Raw genomic sequence first — 13,933 nt, forward strand, 5'->3', positions numbered from 1 at the left:
GCGGAGCCGCAGGTTTTGCGCTCGTCTTCGCCCCTTCAGCGTCTTATAAAATCACCTCCTACTGTCTCACACAGCACATTCAGCCTTCAGCCAACCAGAGAGACTGCGGTGTATTTACATCACTCCTAACGAGCTCTTTTTGGAAAGCGACAATGGACCCCTGCGAGTGTTCAAAGAGTGAGTAGCTGTAGAGTTTTATGTTAATATTGTTTATTTCTCTTCACCTGTGTCCTGACTTGGTAAATAACACTTGTTAACGGTACTGTGTCCTCTCTCTGCTTTCTGCAGCTGGAACCTGCACGTGCGGTACATCCTGCAAATGCTCCAACTGCCAGTGCAAATCCTGCAAGAAAAGTAAGCGCTTTTAAAATTTCCCGAATAATGGAAATCTTGCTTTAATTCCTGACCCACCAGTATATATTTCCTTTTCACAGGTTGCTGCTCTTGCTGCCCTTCTAGCTGCAGTAAGTGTGCCTCAGGATGTGTGTGCAAGGGAGATACCTGTGATTCCAAGTGCTGCAAGTGAACACTCCAACACTATTGCCACCATGTAAATGTTGTTGGGTTTTTTTTTTTTATGTGGAAATTCCAATAAATATTCAGTGTTACTTAAGCTTGATTTTGATGTTTTTTACTGCTCTTTAAGCAAAGCATTTTTTTATTAAACTGTATGTGAAGTGATCTTAAAATTGTTTTTCCCACCTGACACGGACCAAGGCTGTAGTCTTTACTTTATGCATAATAAAAGTTGTCTTGAATCATATTTTTTTGCAACGTGATTTTATTCAATCATCTTTTAACCACATGTCTGCAACCATAGTTTTCAAGCACTATGACATCATAGAAATATATTGTCATAGTGTGTGAGGGCCATCTTTAGTGCTGAAGCATGTGGACAACATGACCGTGATGCCATCGCTCTGATAATGCTGTTTTAATAGTGCTCATGTTCTAAATGTGCGAGGGTTCTCTTGTTCCTTCAAGGACACAATTGTTTTTGAGCTGAACAATTTTCAATATCCAGACATTTTGGGTCATTTGTAAAATGTGCATGACATCAACACTATTAAATACACCACATCCTATTGAAAGGATGACTGACCCAAGCACCTGCACTGAACAATCTGTGTGCCTTTTAAGCACACTAAGACTCTAAAAAGTCCCAGAATATGGCATAGGTTTTTGCCATCTGTGCACAACACCTACAACCTCTGTGCCTTTTGAACAAGTTAGGACCTCAAAAAATTACCATCCAGCCCTGGATGCTGATGTGCTGATACATACGCTAAGAAATGGTCTTAGAGAAGCAATTTTTTGCAGTACATCAATCTACAAAGGTTATAACACCATTTCCAAACAAATTTGAGTTTAACATTCAACAGGGAAAAGATTATTCACAAGTGGCAAGCATTCAAGACAGCTGCCAGTCTTCCCAGGAGGGGACATTCCAGTACATTCCTGTTTTAATCACAAATCGGTAAACCCGTCCAATGTTCAGAGAAATGCTATTAGAAAAAGATTAAACAAGTATGATCTGTTTGGAAAGACTTCCAGGAGAAAGACTCTTCTGTCTATAATGAACATGGGAGCACGACTGAGGTTTGCAAAACTGTATCTGAACAAACCACAAGACTTCTGGAACAATGTCCTATGGACAGATGAGACCTGTGAAGTTTTTTGGCAAAAACAAATTAGCATTTCAGCAGAAACACTGTCAAGCATGGTGGTGGTGGGTGATGATTTCTGTTTGTAATGCAGCCACAAAACTTGTGCACCTTGCAGTCATTCAGTCGACCATAAACTCCTCTGTATACCATGGTATTCTGGACGCAAACGTGAGGCCATCTGCCCGACTGATAAAGCTTGCTTGAAATTGGCTCATGCAACAGGACAATGATCCAAAGCACATCTACATCAGAATTGCTGAAAATAAAAGAATCAAGGCTTAGGACCAGCCTAATCAAAGTCCAGACTTGCGGTGGGACATTAAGAAGACTGTGCATAGTTGAATACCCAAAACTCTCAAAGAACTAAAGCAAAGGGTTTTTTTAAAAAATGTGCCAAAATTCCCCCACAATGATGACTGATAGTCATACAGAAAATAAGTTATAGGCTGTTTTTAAAGAGGCCTACGCAATATTAAACAAATATGTACATTATATACACTATGCTCTCACCAATAAAATACAAACATATTTAATTCAATAAATAATAAACATGTGGTTTATTGTAGTTTATGTATACATTTAGTAAATGCAGTGGCGGCTGGTGAATATTTTTCCTGGTGGGGCTGATGTGACAAAATATTTCTTTGCTTAGTCCAATATAAGAATTAAAATCAACAGTCAGACGATGATTACAATTAACAGTAATGATTTAATCTCCTCCTCAAAATCACCAGTTTCACAGATAAAGTAAATGAACAAATTTCCATTGTATAATACGCCATGCATGCTTAAGAGAGTATCAAATACAATAATCAACATCAAAGGGTATGATCAGCTGGATCACCTTTCAAGCAAAGTTGCATCTCAAAGTGGTTCACACAAAGAAAAACAGTTTAAAAAAATCAATTTAACACAACAGTCTAAAACAGGTATATTAATAAGGATCTCACCGAATTCGGTGGAAACTGCTCTTCGCTCGTTAAGTTCGCCATCATTACTCTGATTGACCGCGCCTCTCTCTGATTGGCCGCGCCTCAAAAGAAAAAAAAAAAAAACTTAAATCTCGCGGTATTTTCTGCGGCTTGGGGCAGAATTTTCAGCGCCCCAAGACCATAAAATCCTGAGAACCTGATTGGCCGCATATTTATTAATTTACCCTAGCAACAGCTACATGACTGGCTATTTGGCTGCACTCAGGGGCGCTTTTTCTCAGCGCCCCATGACAGAAACGATACAAGTCTGTCTGTGGAAATTCACTGGTGAATGAATGTCACTAGGTGGGAAATGTTGTATATGTTATTCATATCACATGTAGGCACATACTGGTGGGTAAACCGAATTTAAAAACTTAATTTGTAAAAAATATATTTTAAATTTTTAGCCCCTCTTATCAGGGAGGGCGGTGCCCCAGCGCCCCCTATGGGCCGGCCGCCACTGAGTAAATGCCCAATGAGTGACCGAGACAAAACATAGTTGTTTGTCGCAAACATAAATTAATATTACCGCTTTGAAATCAATTAACTTTTACAGTTTTTACATTTGATCTTAATTTAGTCACAGATTTGTTTACATTCGTTAAACGCATTTGTGACAGTTATGATTGTACAGGATATGAATTGTGAAAATATACAGTATGTTAAGAAACTGCCGTGTGCAAATAATGACATAAGCACAACCTCGTATCATTAAACACACACTTTTTACACACAGCCCACAAGCACAGACTCACGAGGTTTTTGAAATAGGGAAGTCTGTGTGTAACGATTTAAACAAGGTGCTGATTTATTAGAGGCGTGTGTAATTATTGTTTGAAGGTTTGCGCCCAGTCTGGATCACGTGACCGAGTCAGTCACCGCGCGCTCAGGTCGTGTGCAGAGTGTTTGGGGGCGGAGCCGCAGGTTTTGCGCTCGTCTTCGCCCCTTCAGCGTCTTATAAAATCACCTCCTACTGTCTCACACAGCACATTCAGCCTTCAGCCAACCAGAGAGACTGCTGTGTATTTACATCACTCCTAACGAGCTCTTTTTGGAAAGCGATAATGGACCCCTGCGAGTGTTCAAAGAGTGAGTAGCTGTAAAGTTTTATGTTAATATTGTTTATTTCTCTTCACCTGTGTCCTGACTTGGTAAATAACACTTGTTAACGGTACTGTGTCCTCTCTCTGCTTTCTGCAGCTGGAACCTGCACGTGCGGTACATCCTGCAAATGCTCCAACTGCCAGTGCAAATCCTGCAAAAAAAGTAAGCTCTTTTAAAATCTCCCGAATGATGGAAATCTTGCTTTAATTCCTGACTCACCAGTACTTTTCCTTTCCCCAGGTTGCTGCTCTTGCTGCCCTTCTGGCTGCAGTAAGTGTGCCTCAGGATGTGTGTGCAAGGGAGATACCTGTGATTCCAAGTGCTGTCAGTGAACACTACAAACTATTGCCACCATGTAAATGTTTTTTTATTTTTTTATTTTTTTTTGTGAAAATTCCAATAAATAGTGTTACTTAAGATCTTTATGTTTTTTTGTCAATTATTGCTCTTTATGCAAAGCATTTTTTTTATTAAACTGTATGTAAAGTGATCTTAAAATAGTTTTTTCCACCCTGACACAGACCAAGGCTGTAATCTTGACTTTATGCATAATAAAAGTTGTCTTGAATCATTTTTTTTTTTGCAATGTGATCTTATTTAAACATCTTTTAACTAGATGTCTGCAAACATAGTTTTCAAGCACTATGATATCTGCCCTACTGTATGTTGTCACATTGTGTTAGGGCCATCTTTAGTCTTGAAGCACTGACATCAGCACGTTGACATGACTGTGATGCCATCGCTCTGATAATGCTGTTTTAATAGTGCTGATGTTCTAAATGTATAAGGGTTCTCTTGTTCTTTTAAGGACTCTTTTTCAATGCATGTCATGGACTCACAACAAGAGTTCAGATACCTACACAGATCCTTTACACACACACACACACACACACACATCCTACACACACAAACTATACACACACATACTACACACAATTGTTTTTGAGCTGAACAATTTTCACTATCCAGATATTTTTGGGTCAGATATTTTGGGTCATTTGTAAAATGCACATGACATCAACACTATTAAATACACACCACATCCTATGCAAACGAATACCTCCAAGCACCTGTGCCATCAAACCCTGGCCATGTTGAGTGACATCAACAACCGGGGACATAGCAAGTCTCCAGATGCTCCAAAGGCACTTCTGTGGCGATGGCACAGGTTCTTGCGCTCGCTTATTGTTGCTTGCAACTACACTACCATTTAAAAGTTTGGGGTCACTTGCAAATTTCTTTGTTTTTGTTTAGTGATTTATTTTTTACATTTTACAACAATACTGGGGATTTCAAAACTATAAAATAACACATGGAATTAGGTAATTGCATAACAACAACAAAAACAACAGTTAGTTGTTATTTTAAGACACAGAGGTCAGCCTTTCTGTAAGAGTTCTTGCAAGAACAGTATTGTCAAGTGCATTTGCAAAATCCGTCAAGCACCATAATGAAACTGGCTCGCATAAAGGCCATCCCAGGAGGGCGAGACCAAAACCTACCTCTGCCGCAGACGAGAAGTTCATTTAGAGTTATCAGCCTGAAAAATGATCAATTAACAGCACCTTAGATTAGAGACGTTATGAAGTCTTTACAGAGCAGAAGTAGCAGACACATCTTACCATTAACTCTTCAAAGGAGATTAATGCATTTTTTGGACGCCTTCAGCATTCCTTTACAATGTAGAAAGAAATCAGGACCGATCATGGAGTTAGAAAGTGACCCCAAACTTTTGAACGGTAGTGTACATTTTTGTTTTCCACTATTCAGGGCTTTTTGAGGCATTAACATGCTCAAAAACTCATGAAAATTGGCAGAGAGTTTGGAGTCTGCTGCCATTAGGATGCCTGAGAGTCTGGTCAGCAGGCGTGCCATGGGGCCCTCTCACAAGATTTTGTTGCAAAGCTCATACACATGCACATATGCACGCAAATGAACAACTTTCGCATTGCATGTCATGGGCTCTACTCAACAGGAAGCCAGTTATTTTGTGTCGTTTGCAAATTGCCCCCAAAGGATTTTGATACACTCTTCTGATTCTTATGCAATCGCCACCAAACCGGGACTATGTGATCTCAAGACATTGAGGATGCAAAATTTTAGAGGGATGTTTGATTTCTCAAACAGGTTAGCCATAACGATGCCTTAAGCCTATGCTGAAAAGTGGTTAATAACCTTCTGTGTGGCATTATATTGAGTGCCATCTCTCTTTCGCGCACACCAACACTTACACAGACTGACGCACTCAACAAATATTTACGGCCCAAGCTGACATCAGTCCTGTGTGAAGTGTTCAAGTTGTGCGGTGCACCCAGGCGGAAATGGCTTTTTGGAGGTCAAAAGACACACAGGTTCTGTATCTGGAAGGCAATGGCGCAAGGTGCTTGGGCCCACTCATCATTGCTTGCAACTAGAAGTGAGCACATGACTAAAGCACTGTTCTAAGCAGTTTACAGCAGTGTTGAAATTCTTTTAAAACCTACTCCTGCCCACGTAAATAGTCCAGCGGTTGGTAAAGGAGCTAAGCTGCAGTTGGGGATATTTATCAAATTGTATTAAGCACAAAATGTTCAGGGCTTTTTTTTCTACAGGGAAATGTAGAAAACCCATTTTCACAAAATATTATCCACAGATAATTAAGCTTTAAGGTTGGTAGTGTAAAATGTTGGGGAAGGATTTCTTAGTACAATGCCACATAAGAAAAGTGTAGTTTACCCATTGAGTTGTCATGCAACTCTAGAGCCTGTTATGTGTAAATGTATGATCAGCAGTTTCTGAAATACTCTACGTAGCTTGTCTGACACTAACAACCATGACTTGGTAATGGTTAAACACAGAGATCTCATTTCCCCATTATGTTTAATGGAAACATTAAATAAATCTATTGAGCTATCTCCCTCTCCATATACAGTAATATACCATACAGTATAATATATGGAGAGAGACGTTTAAAAGTTAGTATCATCTCTTTTGTGTTTTTTGTAAAAGTTTTTTGTATGATCAACTGATCATAGCAAATCTTAATATTAGGAAATTACATCCTCAGATGAATATGTAACTTCTCTTCACCATGCCATTATTAAACAAAAAGGAAGCCTAAAAGAAAATATACTTGCAAGCAATGATGAGTGAGCCCAAGCACCTGTGCCATTGCCACCCTGGCATACCACACGACCTGTGTGTCTTATGAGCATGTTAATACCTCCAAAAAGACAATGCCACCCAGAAGCACCGAAAAACCTGTGTTGTGCACACTAAAACTCACACTAACACACTAAAAAGAATATGGCATAGGTTTAAGACATCGTCATGGCTTACCATCTGGTGCGCCCAGGCGGCAGCAAGCATTGATAATTCGGCCCAAGCATCTGTGCCATTGACGTCTGTGCACAACACCTACAACCTCTGTGCCATTTGAACATGTTAAGACCTAAAAAAAAATACCATCCAGCCCTGGATGCTGATGTGATAATACATACTGTAAGAAATGGTCTTAAAAAAGCAATTTTTTGGCTGCACATCAATCAAAGGGCTATAACACCATTTCCAAACAAATTTGAGTTTAACATTCAACAGGGAAAAGATTATTCACAAGTGGCAAGCATGCAAGACTGCTGCCAGTCTTCCCAGGAGTGGACATTCCAGTACATTTGCCACTAGATAAGACTGTGCAATGCTCAGTATAATCTGTTTGGAAAGATTGGCAGGAGAAAGACTCTTATGTCTATAATGAACATGGGAGCACGACTGAGGTTTGCAAAACTGTATCTGAACAAACCACAAGACTTCTGGAACAATGTCCTATGGACAGATGAGACCTGTGAAGTTTTTTGGCAAAAACAAATTAGCATTTCAGCAGAAACACTGTCAAGCATGGTGGTGGTGGGTGATGATTTCTGTTTGTAATGCAGCCACAGGAATTGTGCACCTTGCAGTCATTCAGTCGACCATGAACTCCTCTGTATACCATGGTATTCTGGACGCAAACGTGAGGCCATCTGCCCGACTGATAAAGCTTGCTTTAAATTGGCTCATACAACAGCACAATGATCCAAAGCACATCTACATCAGAACTGCTGAAAATAAAAGAATCAAGGCTTAGGACCAGCCTAATCAAAGTCCAGACTTGCGGTGGGACATTAAGAAGACTGTGCATAGTTAAATACCCAAAACTCTCAAAGAACTAAAGCAAAGGTTTTTTTTTTAAATGGGCCAAAATTCCCCCACAATGATGACTGATAGTCATACAGAAAATAAGTTATAGGCTGTTTTTGAAGGGACCTACTCAATATTAAACAAATATGTACATTATATAGATTATGCTCTCACCAATAAAATATAAACATATTTAATTCAATAAATAATAAACATGTGGTTTATTGTAGTTTATGTATACATTTAGTAAATGCCCAATGAGTGACCGAGACAAAACATAGTTGTTTGTCGCAAACATAAATTAATATTACCGCTCTGAAATCAATTAACTTTTACAGTTTTTACATTCGTTAAACGCATTTGTGACAGTTATGATTGTACAGGATATGAATTGTGAAAATATACAGTATGTTAAGAAACTGCCGTGTGCAAATAATGACATAAGCACAACCTCGTATCATTAAACACACACTTTTTACACACAGCCCACAAGCACAGACTCACGAGGTTTTTGAAATAGGGAAGTCTGTGTGTAACGATTTAAACAAGGTGCTGATTTATTAGAGGCGTGTGTAATTATTGTTTGAAGGTTTGCGCCCAGTCTGGATCACGTGACCGAGTCAGTCACCGCGCGCTCAGGTCGTGTGCAGAGTGTTTGGGGGCGGAGCCGCAGGTTTTGCGCTCGTCTTCGCCCCTTCAGCGTCTTATAAAATCACCTCCTACTGTCTCACACAGCACATTCAGCCTTCAGCCAACCAGAGAGACTGCTGTGTATTTACATCACTCCTAACGAGCTCTTTTTGGAAAGCGATAATGGACCCCTGCGAGTGTTCAAAGAGTGAGTAGCTGTAAAGTTTTATGTTAATATTGTTTATTTCTCTTCACCTGTGTCCTGACTTGGTAAATAACACTTGTTAACGGTACTGTGTCCTCTCTCTGCTTTCTGCAGCTGGAACCTGCACGTGCGGTACATCCTGCAAATGCTCCAACTGCCAGTGCAAATCCTGCAAAAAAAGTAAGCTCTTTTAAAATCTCCCGAATGATGGAAATCTTGCTTTAATTCCTGACTCACCAGTACTTTTCCTTTCCCCAGGTTGCTGCTCTTGCTGCCCTTCTGGCTGCAGTAAGTGTGCCTCAGGATGTGTGTGCAAGGGAGATACCTGTGATTCCAAGTGCTGTCAGTGAACACTCCAACACTATTGCCACCATGTAAATGTTTTTTTTTTTTTTTTTTGAAAATTCCAATAAATAGTGTTACTTAAGATCTTTATGGGTTTTTTTTTTGTCAATTGTTGCTCTTTATGCAAAGCATTTTTTTTTTTATTAAACTGTATGTAAAGTGATCTTAAAATAGTTTTTTCCACCCTGACACAGACCAAGGCTGTAATCTTGACTTTATGCATAATAAAAGTTGTCTTGAATCATATTTTTTTTTGCAATGTGATCTTATTTAAACATCTTTTAACTAGATGTCTGCAAACATAGTTTCCAAGCACTATGATATCTGCCCTACTGTATGTTGTCACAGTGTGTGAGGGCCATCTTTAGTCTTGAAGCACTATGACATCAGCACATTGACAACATGACTGTGATGCCATCGCTCTGATAATGCTGTTTTAATAGTGCTGATGTTCTAAATGTGCAAGGGTTCTCTTGTTCTTTTAAGGACTCTTTTTCAATGCATGTCATGGACTCACAACAAGAGTTCAGATACCTACACAGATCCTTTACACACACACACACACACACACATCCTACACACACAAACTATACACACACATACTACACACAATTGTTTTTGAGCTGAACAATTTTCACTATCCAGATATTTTTGGGTCAGATATTTTGGGTCATTTGTAAAATGCACAAGACATCAACACTATTAAATACACACCACATCCTATGCAAACGAATACCACCAAACACCTGTGCCATCAAACCCTGGCCATGTTGAGTGACATCAGCAACAGGGGACACAGCAAGTCTCCACATGCTCCAAAGGCACTTCCGTGTCGATGGCACAGGTTCTTGCGCTCGCTTATTGTTGCTTGCAACTACACTACCATTTAAGAGTTTGGGGTCACTTGCAAATTTCTTTGTTTTTGTTTAGTGATTTATTTTTTACATTCTACAATACTGGGGATTTCAAAACCATAAAATAACACATGGAATTAGGTAATTATGTAACAACAATGAAAACAACAGTTAGTTGTTTTAAGACACAGAGGTCAGCCTTTCTGTAAGAGTTCTTGCAAGAACAGTATTGTCAAGTGCATTTGTAAAATCCGTCAAGCACCATAATGGAACTGGCTCTCATGAAGGCCATCCCAGGAGGGCGAGACCAAAACCCACCTTTGCTGCAGACGAGAAGTTAATTTAGAGTTATCAGCCTAAAAAATTAGCCCAATAAGGCTTGGTTGAAATTGTGTCATGCAACAGGACAATGATCGAAAGCACATCTACATCTACAAAGCACACCAGACCTGCAGCAGGACATTAAGAAGACTGTGCATAAGTGAATACCCAAAACTTTCAAAAAACTAAATCAATGTTTTTACAAAAATGTGCCAAAATTCCCCCACAATGATGACTGATAGTCATACAGAAAATGATTACTACACGTTATTGGCTGTTTTTAAAGAGGCCTACGCAATATTAAACAAATATGTACATTATATACATTATGCTCTCACCAATAGAATACAAACATATTTAATTCAATAAATAATAAACATGTGGTTTATTGTAGTTTATGTATACATTTAGTAAATGCCCAATGAGTGACCGAGACAAAACATAGTTATAAATGAATATTACCGCTTTGAAATCAATTAATTTTACAGTTTTTACATTTGATCTTAATCTAGTCACAGATTTGTTTACATTAGTTAAACGCATTTGTGACAGTTATGATTGTACAGGATATGAATTGTGAAAATATACAGTATGTTAAGGAACTGCCGTGTGCAAATAATGACATAAGCACAACCTCGTATCATTAAACACACACTTTTTACACACAGCCCACAAGCACAGACTCACGAGGTTTTTGAAATAGGGAAGTCTGTGTGTAACGATTTAAACAAGGTGCTGATTTATTAGAGGCGTGTGTAATTATTGTTTGAAGGTTTGTGCCCAGTCTGGATCACGTGACCGAGTCAGTCACCGCGCGCTCAGGTCGTGTGCAGAGTGTTTGGGGGCGGAGCCGCAGGTTTTGCGCTCGTCTTCGCCCCTTCAGCGTCTTATAAAATCACCTCCTACTGTCTCACACAGCACATTCAGCCTTCAGCCAACCAGAGAGACTGCTGTGTATTTACATCACTCCTAACGAGCTCTTTTTGGAAAGCGATAATGGACCCCTGCGAGTGTTCAAAGAGTGAGTAGCTGTAAAGTTTTATGTTAATATTGTTTATTTCTCTTCACCTGTGTCCTGACTTGGTAAATAACACTTGTTAACGGTACTGTGTCCTCTCTCTGCTTTCTGCAGCTGGAACCTGCACGTGCGGTACATCCTGCAAATGCTCCAACTGCCAGTGCAAATCCTGCAAGAAAAGTAAGCTCTTAAAATCTACTGAATAATGGAAATCGTGCTTTAATTCTTGACTCACCAGTACTTTTCCTTTCCCCAGGTTGCTGTTCTTGCTGCCCTTCTGGCTGTAGTAAGTGTGCCTCAGGATGTGTGTGCAAGGGAGATACCTGTGATTCCAAGTGCTGTCAGTGAACACTCCAACACTATTGCCACCATGTAAATGTTGTCTTTTTGTTGCTCTTCTTTTCATGTGGAAATTCCAATAAATAGAGTCAGTGTTACTTGAGCTTTGCTTTTTGTGGAAATTTTTCAAACATGTCTATTTACTTTATACAAAACCTTTTTTCTTTATATAAACTACATGTGAAGTCGTTAAGTCTTTTTTTTTTTTTCTTCTTTCTTTGTAATCTTTATGCATAATTTTTTTTTTTTAAATCAGACTTTTTGACAATATAATCTTATTCAGACATCTTTTAATACATGTCTGCAATTGCATTTTTTATTTATTTATTTTTTTTTATTATTATTCTTTTAAAACGTACACCTGCCCATGTCTAGGGTTTGGTAGAGGGACTAAGCTGCATTTGGGGATATTTAACTATCAAGCTGAATTTAAGTGTGAAAGATTTCAGTTTTTTTTTTTTTGTACAAGGAGATACAAACACAAAACATTATCCCTGGATAAGGAAGCTTAAATGTTAGTAGTGTGAAATGTTGAAGGATTTCTTAGTACAATGGCACATAAGTTTAGTTTAACAGTTAAATTGGCATGCAACTATGGAGCCTGTTGGATGTCAATGTCAAAGATCAGTTTCTGAAATACTATCCTGTCTGACACTCCCATACCATGTTTATAGTTTGTCACGGAGATCACATTTTTATTTTTAATGGAAACATTCAAGCAAACATTGTTTTTTGCAAAACATAATCTGATCATAGCGTTTTGTAGGCAAATACAAACTCGGATGAACATATTCTCTTCACCATGTCATTATTTATTTAATAAAAATTGAGCCTAAAAGAAAATCATGTAGACATTACTTAGGTTCTCCCCCCCCAACTCCACAGGATTTAAGAGGGTGAGTTGCAGCCAGGTGCTGCTAATCATCAGCTCTTAATTAATTGAATGTCAGCAGGTATGGGACCCCTATAAAGGCAGAAGTTTTGCCAGTTTGCTGGTCTGGTGCATTCAGGTGTGTTTACACTAAATACATAAGCAATGGTTGCTGTACATCAGTCTGGAAAGGGTTATAAAACCACTTCCAAACAAATTGGAATTCTATGAAAACTTTAATGAACTAAAGCAATGTTGGGCCAAAATTTCTCCACAGTGATAAAAGAATGGTAGTCATACAGGAAACAATTACTTCAGGTTAAGGGCTGGTTTTGGAGTGGCCTACTCAGTACTTCAAAGCAGATGGTTCGAGTCAACCGAACCAGGTATTCACTTAAGCACAGTCTTAAGGTACTGCCACAGGTCTGGACTTTGATTAGGTCGTTCCAAAGCCTCAAATCTTTTATTTTTCAGCAATTCTGAATTAGACTTACTAGTGTGCTTTGGATCATTGTTCTGTTATTGGATCCAATTTTAACCAAGCTTTAGCTGTCAAACAGCTGTCAAACCTTATATTTGCCTCTGGAATACTCTCATATACAGAGGTGTTCATGGTCCAACATTGCCACCATGTGAATGTGCCTTTTTGTTGCTCATCTTTTTATGTAGAAATTCCAAAGAATAGAATCAGTTTTACTTGTGTTTTGTACAGTATTTTTTTGTAATGTTTCCCCTGACATGTCTGCTTACTGCTCTTTATACAAAGCCATTTCTGATTAAACCACATGTTAGGTGATCTTAGTCATTTTTTGACAGACCAAGGTTGTAATCTTATACCTGTATGCATAATAAAGGTGGAAATTCCAATAAATAGAATCAGTGTGCTTAGTCTTGGTGTTTCTGTCAAACCTTTGCTTTTTTTTTAATTACTGGGGTTCCTTGTTATTTTTTAAATAATTCTTTTTATGACATTTTCTTATTAAACAACACGTGAAGAGAGGGCTTAATGTCAAATGTATTTTTGACATTTGTAGACTAACACTATAATGTTTATAATGCGAACTTGATGCATAATATTGTTAGCTGGAATAATAAATGGTTGCAATTTTTACCCAACCTGCTTTATGATTTATATATAAAACTATGTCTCCACATCATAGCTTTTAGTGTTAAATCACTTGTTTTGTAGTGATTTGACCGTGTTGAGATCCTTTCAAAACCTACACCTTTCCACAGCCTGGTAGACAGACAAGCTGTGGGCAGGTGTATGTTTTTGAAAGGATCTGAACACGGTCATAAACTGCTTAGTGCATTACTTTTGTGCAGAATGTCAAATTTATTTAACCATTGACTACAAAACAAGTGATTTAACATCAAAAGCTATGATGTGGAGACATAGAAACTGCTAAACTGCCATTTTCACACATAATGGGCTTTAGAGTTGACAGAT

At 38.6% G+C, this 13,933-nt stretch overlaps 4 protein-coding genes across 4 annotated transcripts; all 4 read left to right on the forward strand.

Annotated features, from left to right (window-relative positions):
- The first annotated feature begins 27 nt into the window (after positions 1–27).
- Positions 28–763, forward strand: LOC128527923 (metallothionein). Its single transcript, XM_053500585.1, has 3 exons — positions 28–177; positions 289–354; positions 435–763. Exons 1-3 carry the CDS (start codon positions 153–155, stop codon positions 524–526), a joined length of 183 nt encoding a protein of 60 aa, XP_053356560.1. The 5' UTR covers positions 28–152; the 3' UTR covers positions 527–763.
- Positions 764–3,597: 2,834 nt separating this feature from the next.
- On the forward strand, positions 3,598–4,317 carry LOC128527888 (metallothionein). The gene is made up of 3 exons (XM_053500537.1): positions 3,598–3,730; positions 3,842–3,907; positions 3,986–4,317. The coding sequence occupies exons 1-3, from the start codon at positions 3,706–3,708 to the stop codon at positions 4,075–4,077; spliced, it is 183 nt and encodes a 60-aa protein (XP_053356512.1). The 5' UTR covers positions 3,598–3,705; the 3' UTR covers positions 4,078–4,317.
- A 4,273-nt stretch (positions 4,318–8,590) lies between these two features.
- Positions 8,591–9,145, forward strand: LOC128527813 (metallothionein). Its single transcript, XM_053500413.1, has 3 exons — positions 8,591–8,738; positions 8,850–8,915; positions 8,994–9,145. The coding sequence occupies exons 1-3, from the start codon at positions 8,714–8,716 to the stop codon at positions 9,083–9,085; spliced, it is 183 nt and encodes a 60-aa protein (XP_053356388.1). The 5' UTR covers positions 8,591–8,713; the 3' UTR covers positions 9,086–9,145.
- A 1,981-nt stretch (positions 9,146–11,126) lies between these two features.
- LOC128527812 (metallothionein) lies at positions 11,127–11,715 on the forward strand. The gene is made up of 3 exons (XM_053500412.1): positions 11,127–11,276; positions 11,388–11,453; positions 11,530–11,715. The coding sequence occupies exons 1-3, from the start codon at positions 11,252–11,254 to the stop codon at positions 11,619–11,621; spliced, it is 183 nt and encodes a 60-aa protein (XP_053356387.1). The 5' UTR covers positions 11,127–11,251; the 3' UTR covers positions 11,622–11,715.
- The last annotated feature ends 2,218 nt before the right edge of the window (positions 11,716–13,933 follow it).

The sequence above is a fragment of the Clarias gariepinus genome, chromosome 7 (assembly GCF_024256425.1).
Source record: "Clarias gariepinus isolate MV-2021 ecotype Netherlands chromosome 7, CGAR_prim_01v2, whole genome shotgun sequence".
NCBI classification, from domain to species: Eukaryota; Metazoa; Chordata; class Actinopteri; order Siluriformes; family Clariidae; genus Clarias; species Clarias gariepinus.

Coding starts and splice junctions, on each gene's coding strand:
- LOC128527923 (XM_053500585.1), top strand. CDS start 153: ATGGACCCCTGCGAGTGTTCAAAGA. Junction 178..288: donor CCCCTGCGAGTGTTCAAAGA/GTGAGTAGCTGT, acceptor TGCTTTCTGCAG/CTGGAACCTGCACGTGCGGT. Junction 355..434: donor GTGCAAATCCTGCAAGAAAA/GTAAGCGCTTTT, acceptor TCCTTTTCACAG/GTTGCTGCTCTTGCTGCCCT.
- LOC128527888 (XM_053500537.1), top strand. CDS start 3,706: ATGGACCCCTGCGAGTGTTCAAAGA. Junction 3,731..3,841: donor CCCCTGCGAGTGTTCAAAGA/GTGAGTAGCTGT, acceptor TGCTTTCTGCAG/CTGGAACCTGCACGTGCGGT. Junction 3,908..3,985: donor GTGCAAATCCTGCAAAAAAA/GTAAGCTCTTTT, acceptor TCCTTTCCCCAG/GTTGCTGCTCTTGCTGCCCT.
- LOC128527813 (XM_053500413.1), top strand. CDS start 8,714: ATGGACCCCTGCGAGTGTTCAAAGA. Junction 8,739..8,849: donor CCCCTGCGAGTGTTCAAAGA/GTGAGTAGCTGT, acceptor TGCTTTCTGCAG/CTGGAACCTGCACGTGCGGT. Junction 8,916..8,993: donor GTGCAAATCCTGCAAAAAAA/GTAAGCTCTTTT, acceptor TCCTTTCCCCAG/GTTGCTGCTCTTGCTGCCCT.
- LOC128527812 (XM_053500412.1), top strand. CDS start 11,252: ATGGACCCCTGCGAGTGTTCAAAGA. Junction 11,277..11,387: donor CCCCTGCGAGTGTTCAAAGA/GTGAGTAGCTGT, acceptor TGCTTTCTGCAG/CTGGAACCTGCACGTGCGGT. Junction 11,454..11,529: donor GTGCAAATCCTGCAAGAAAA/GTAAGCTCTTAA, acceptor TCCTTTCCCCAG/GTTGCTGTTCTTGCTGCCCT.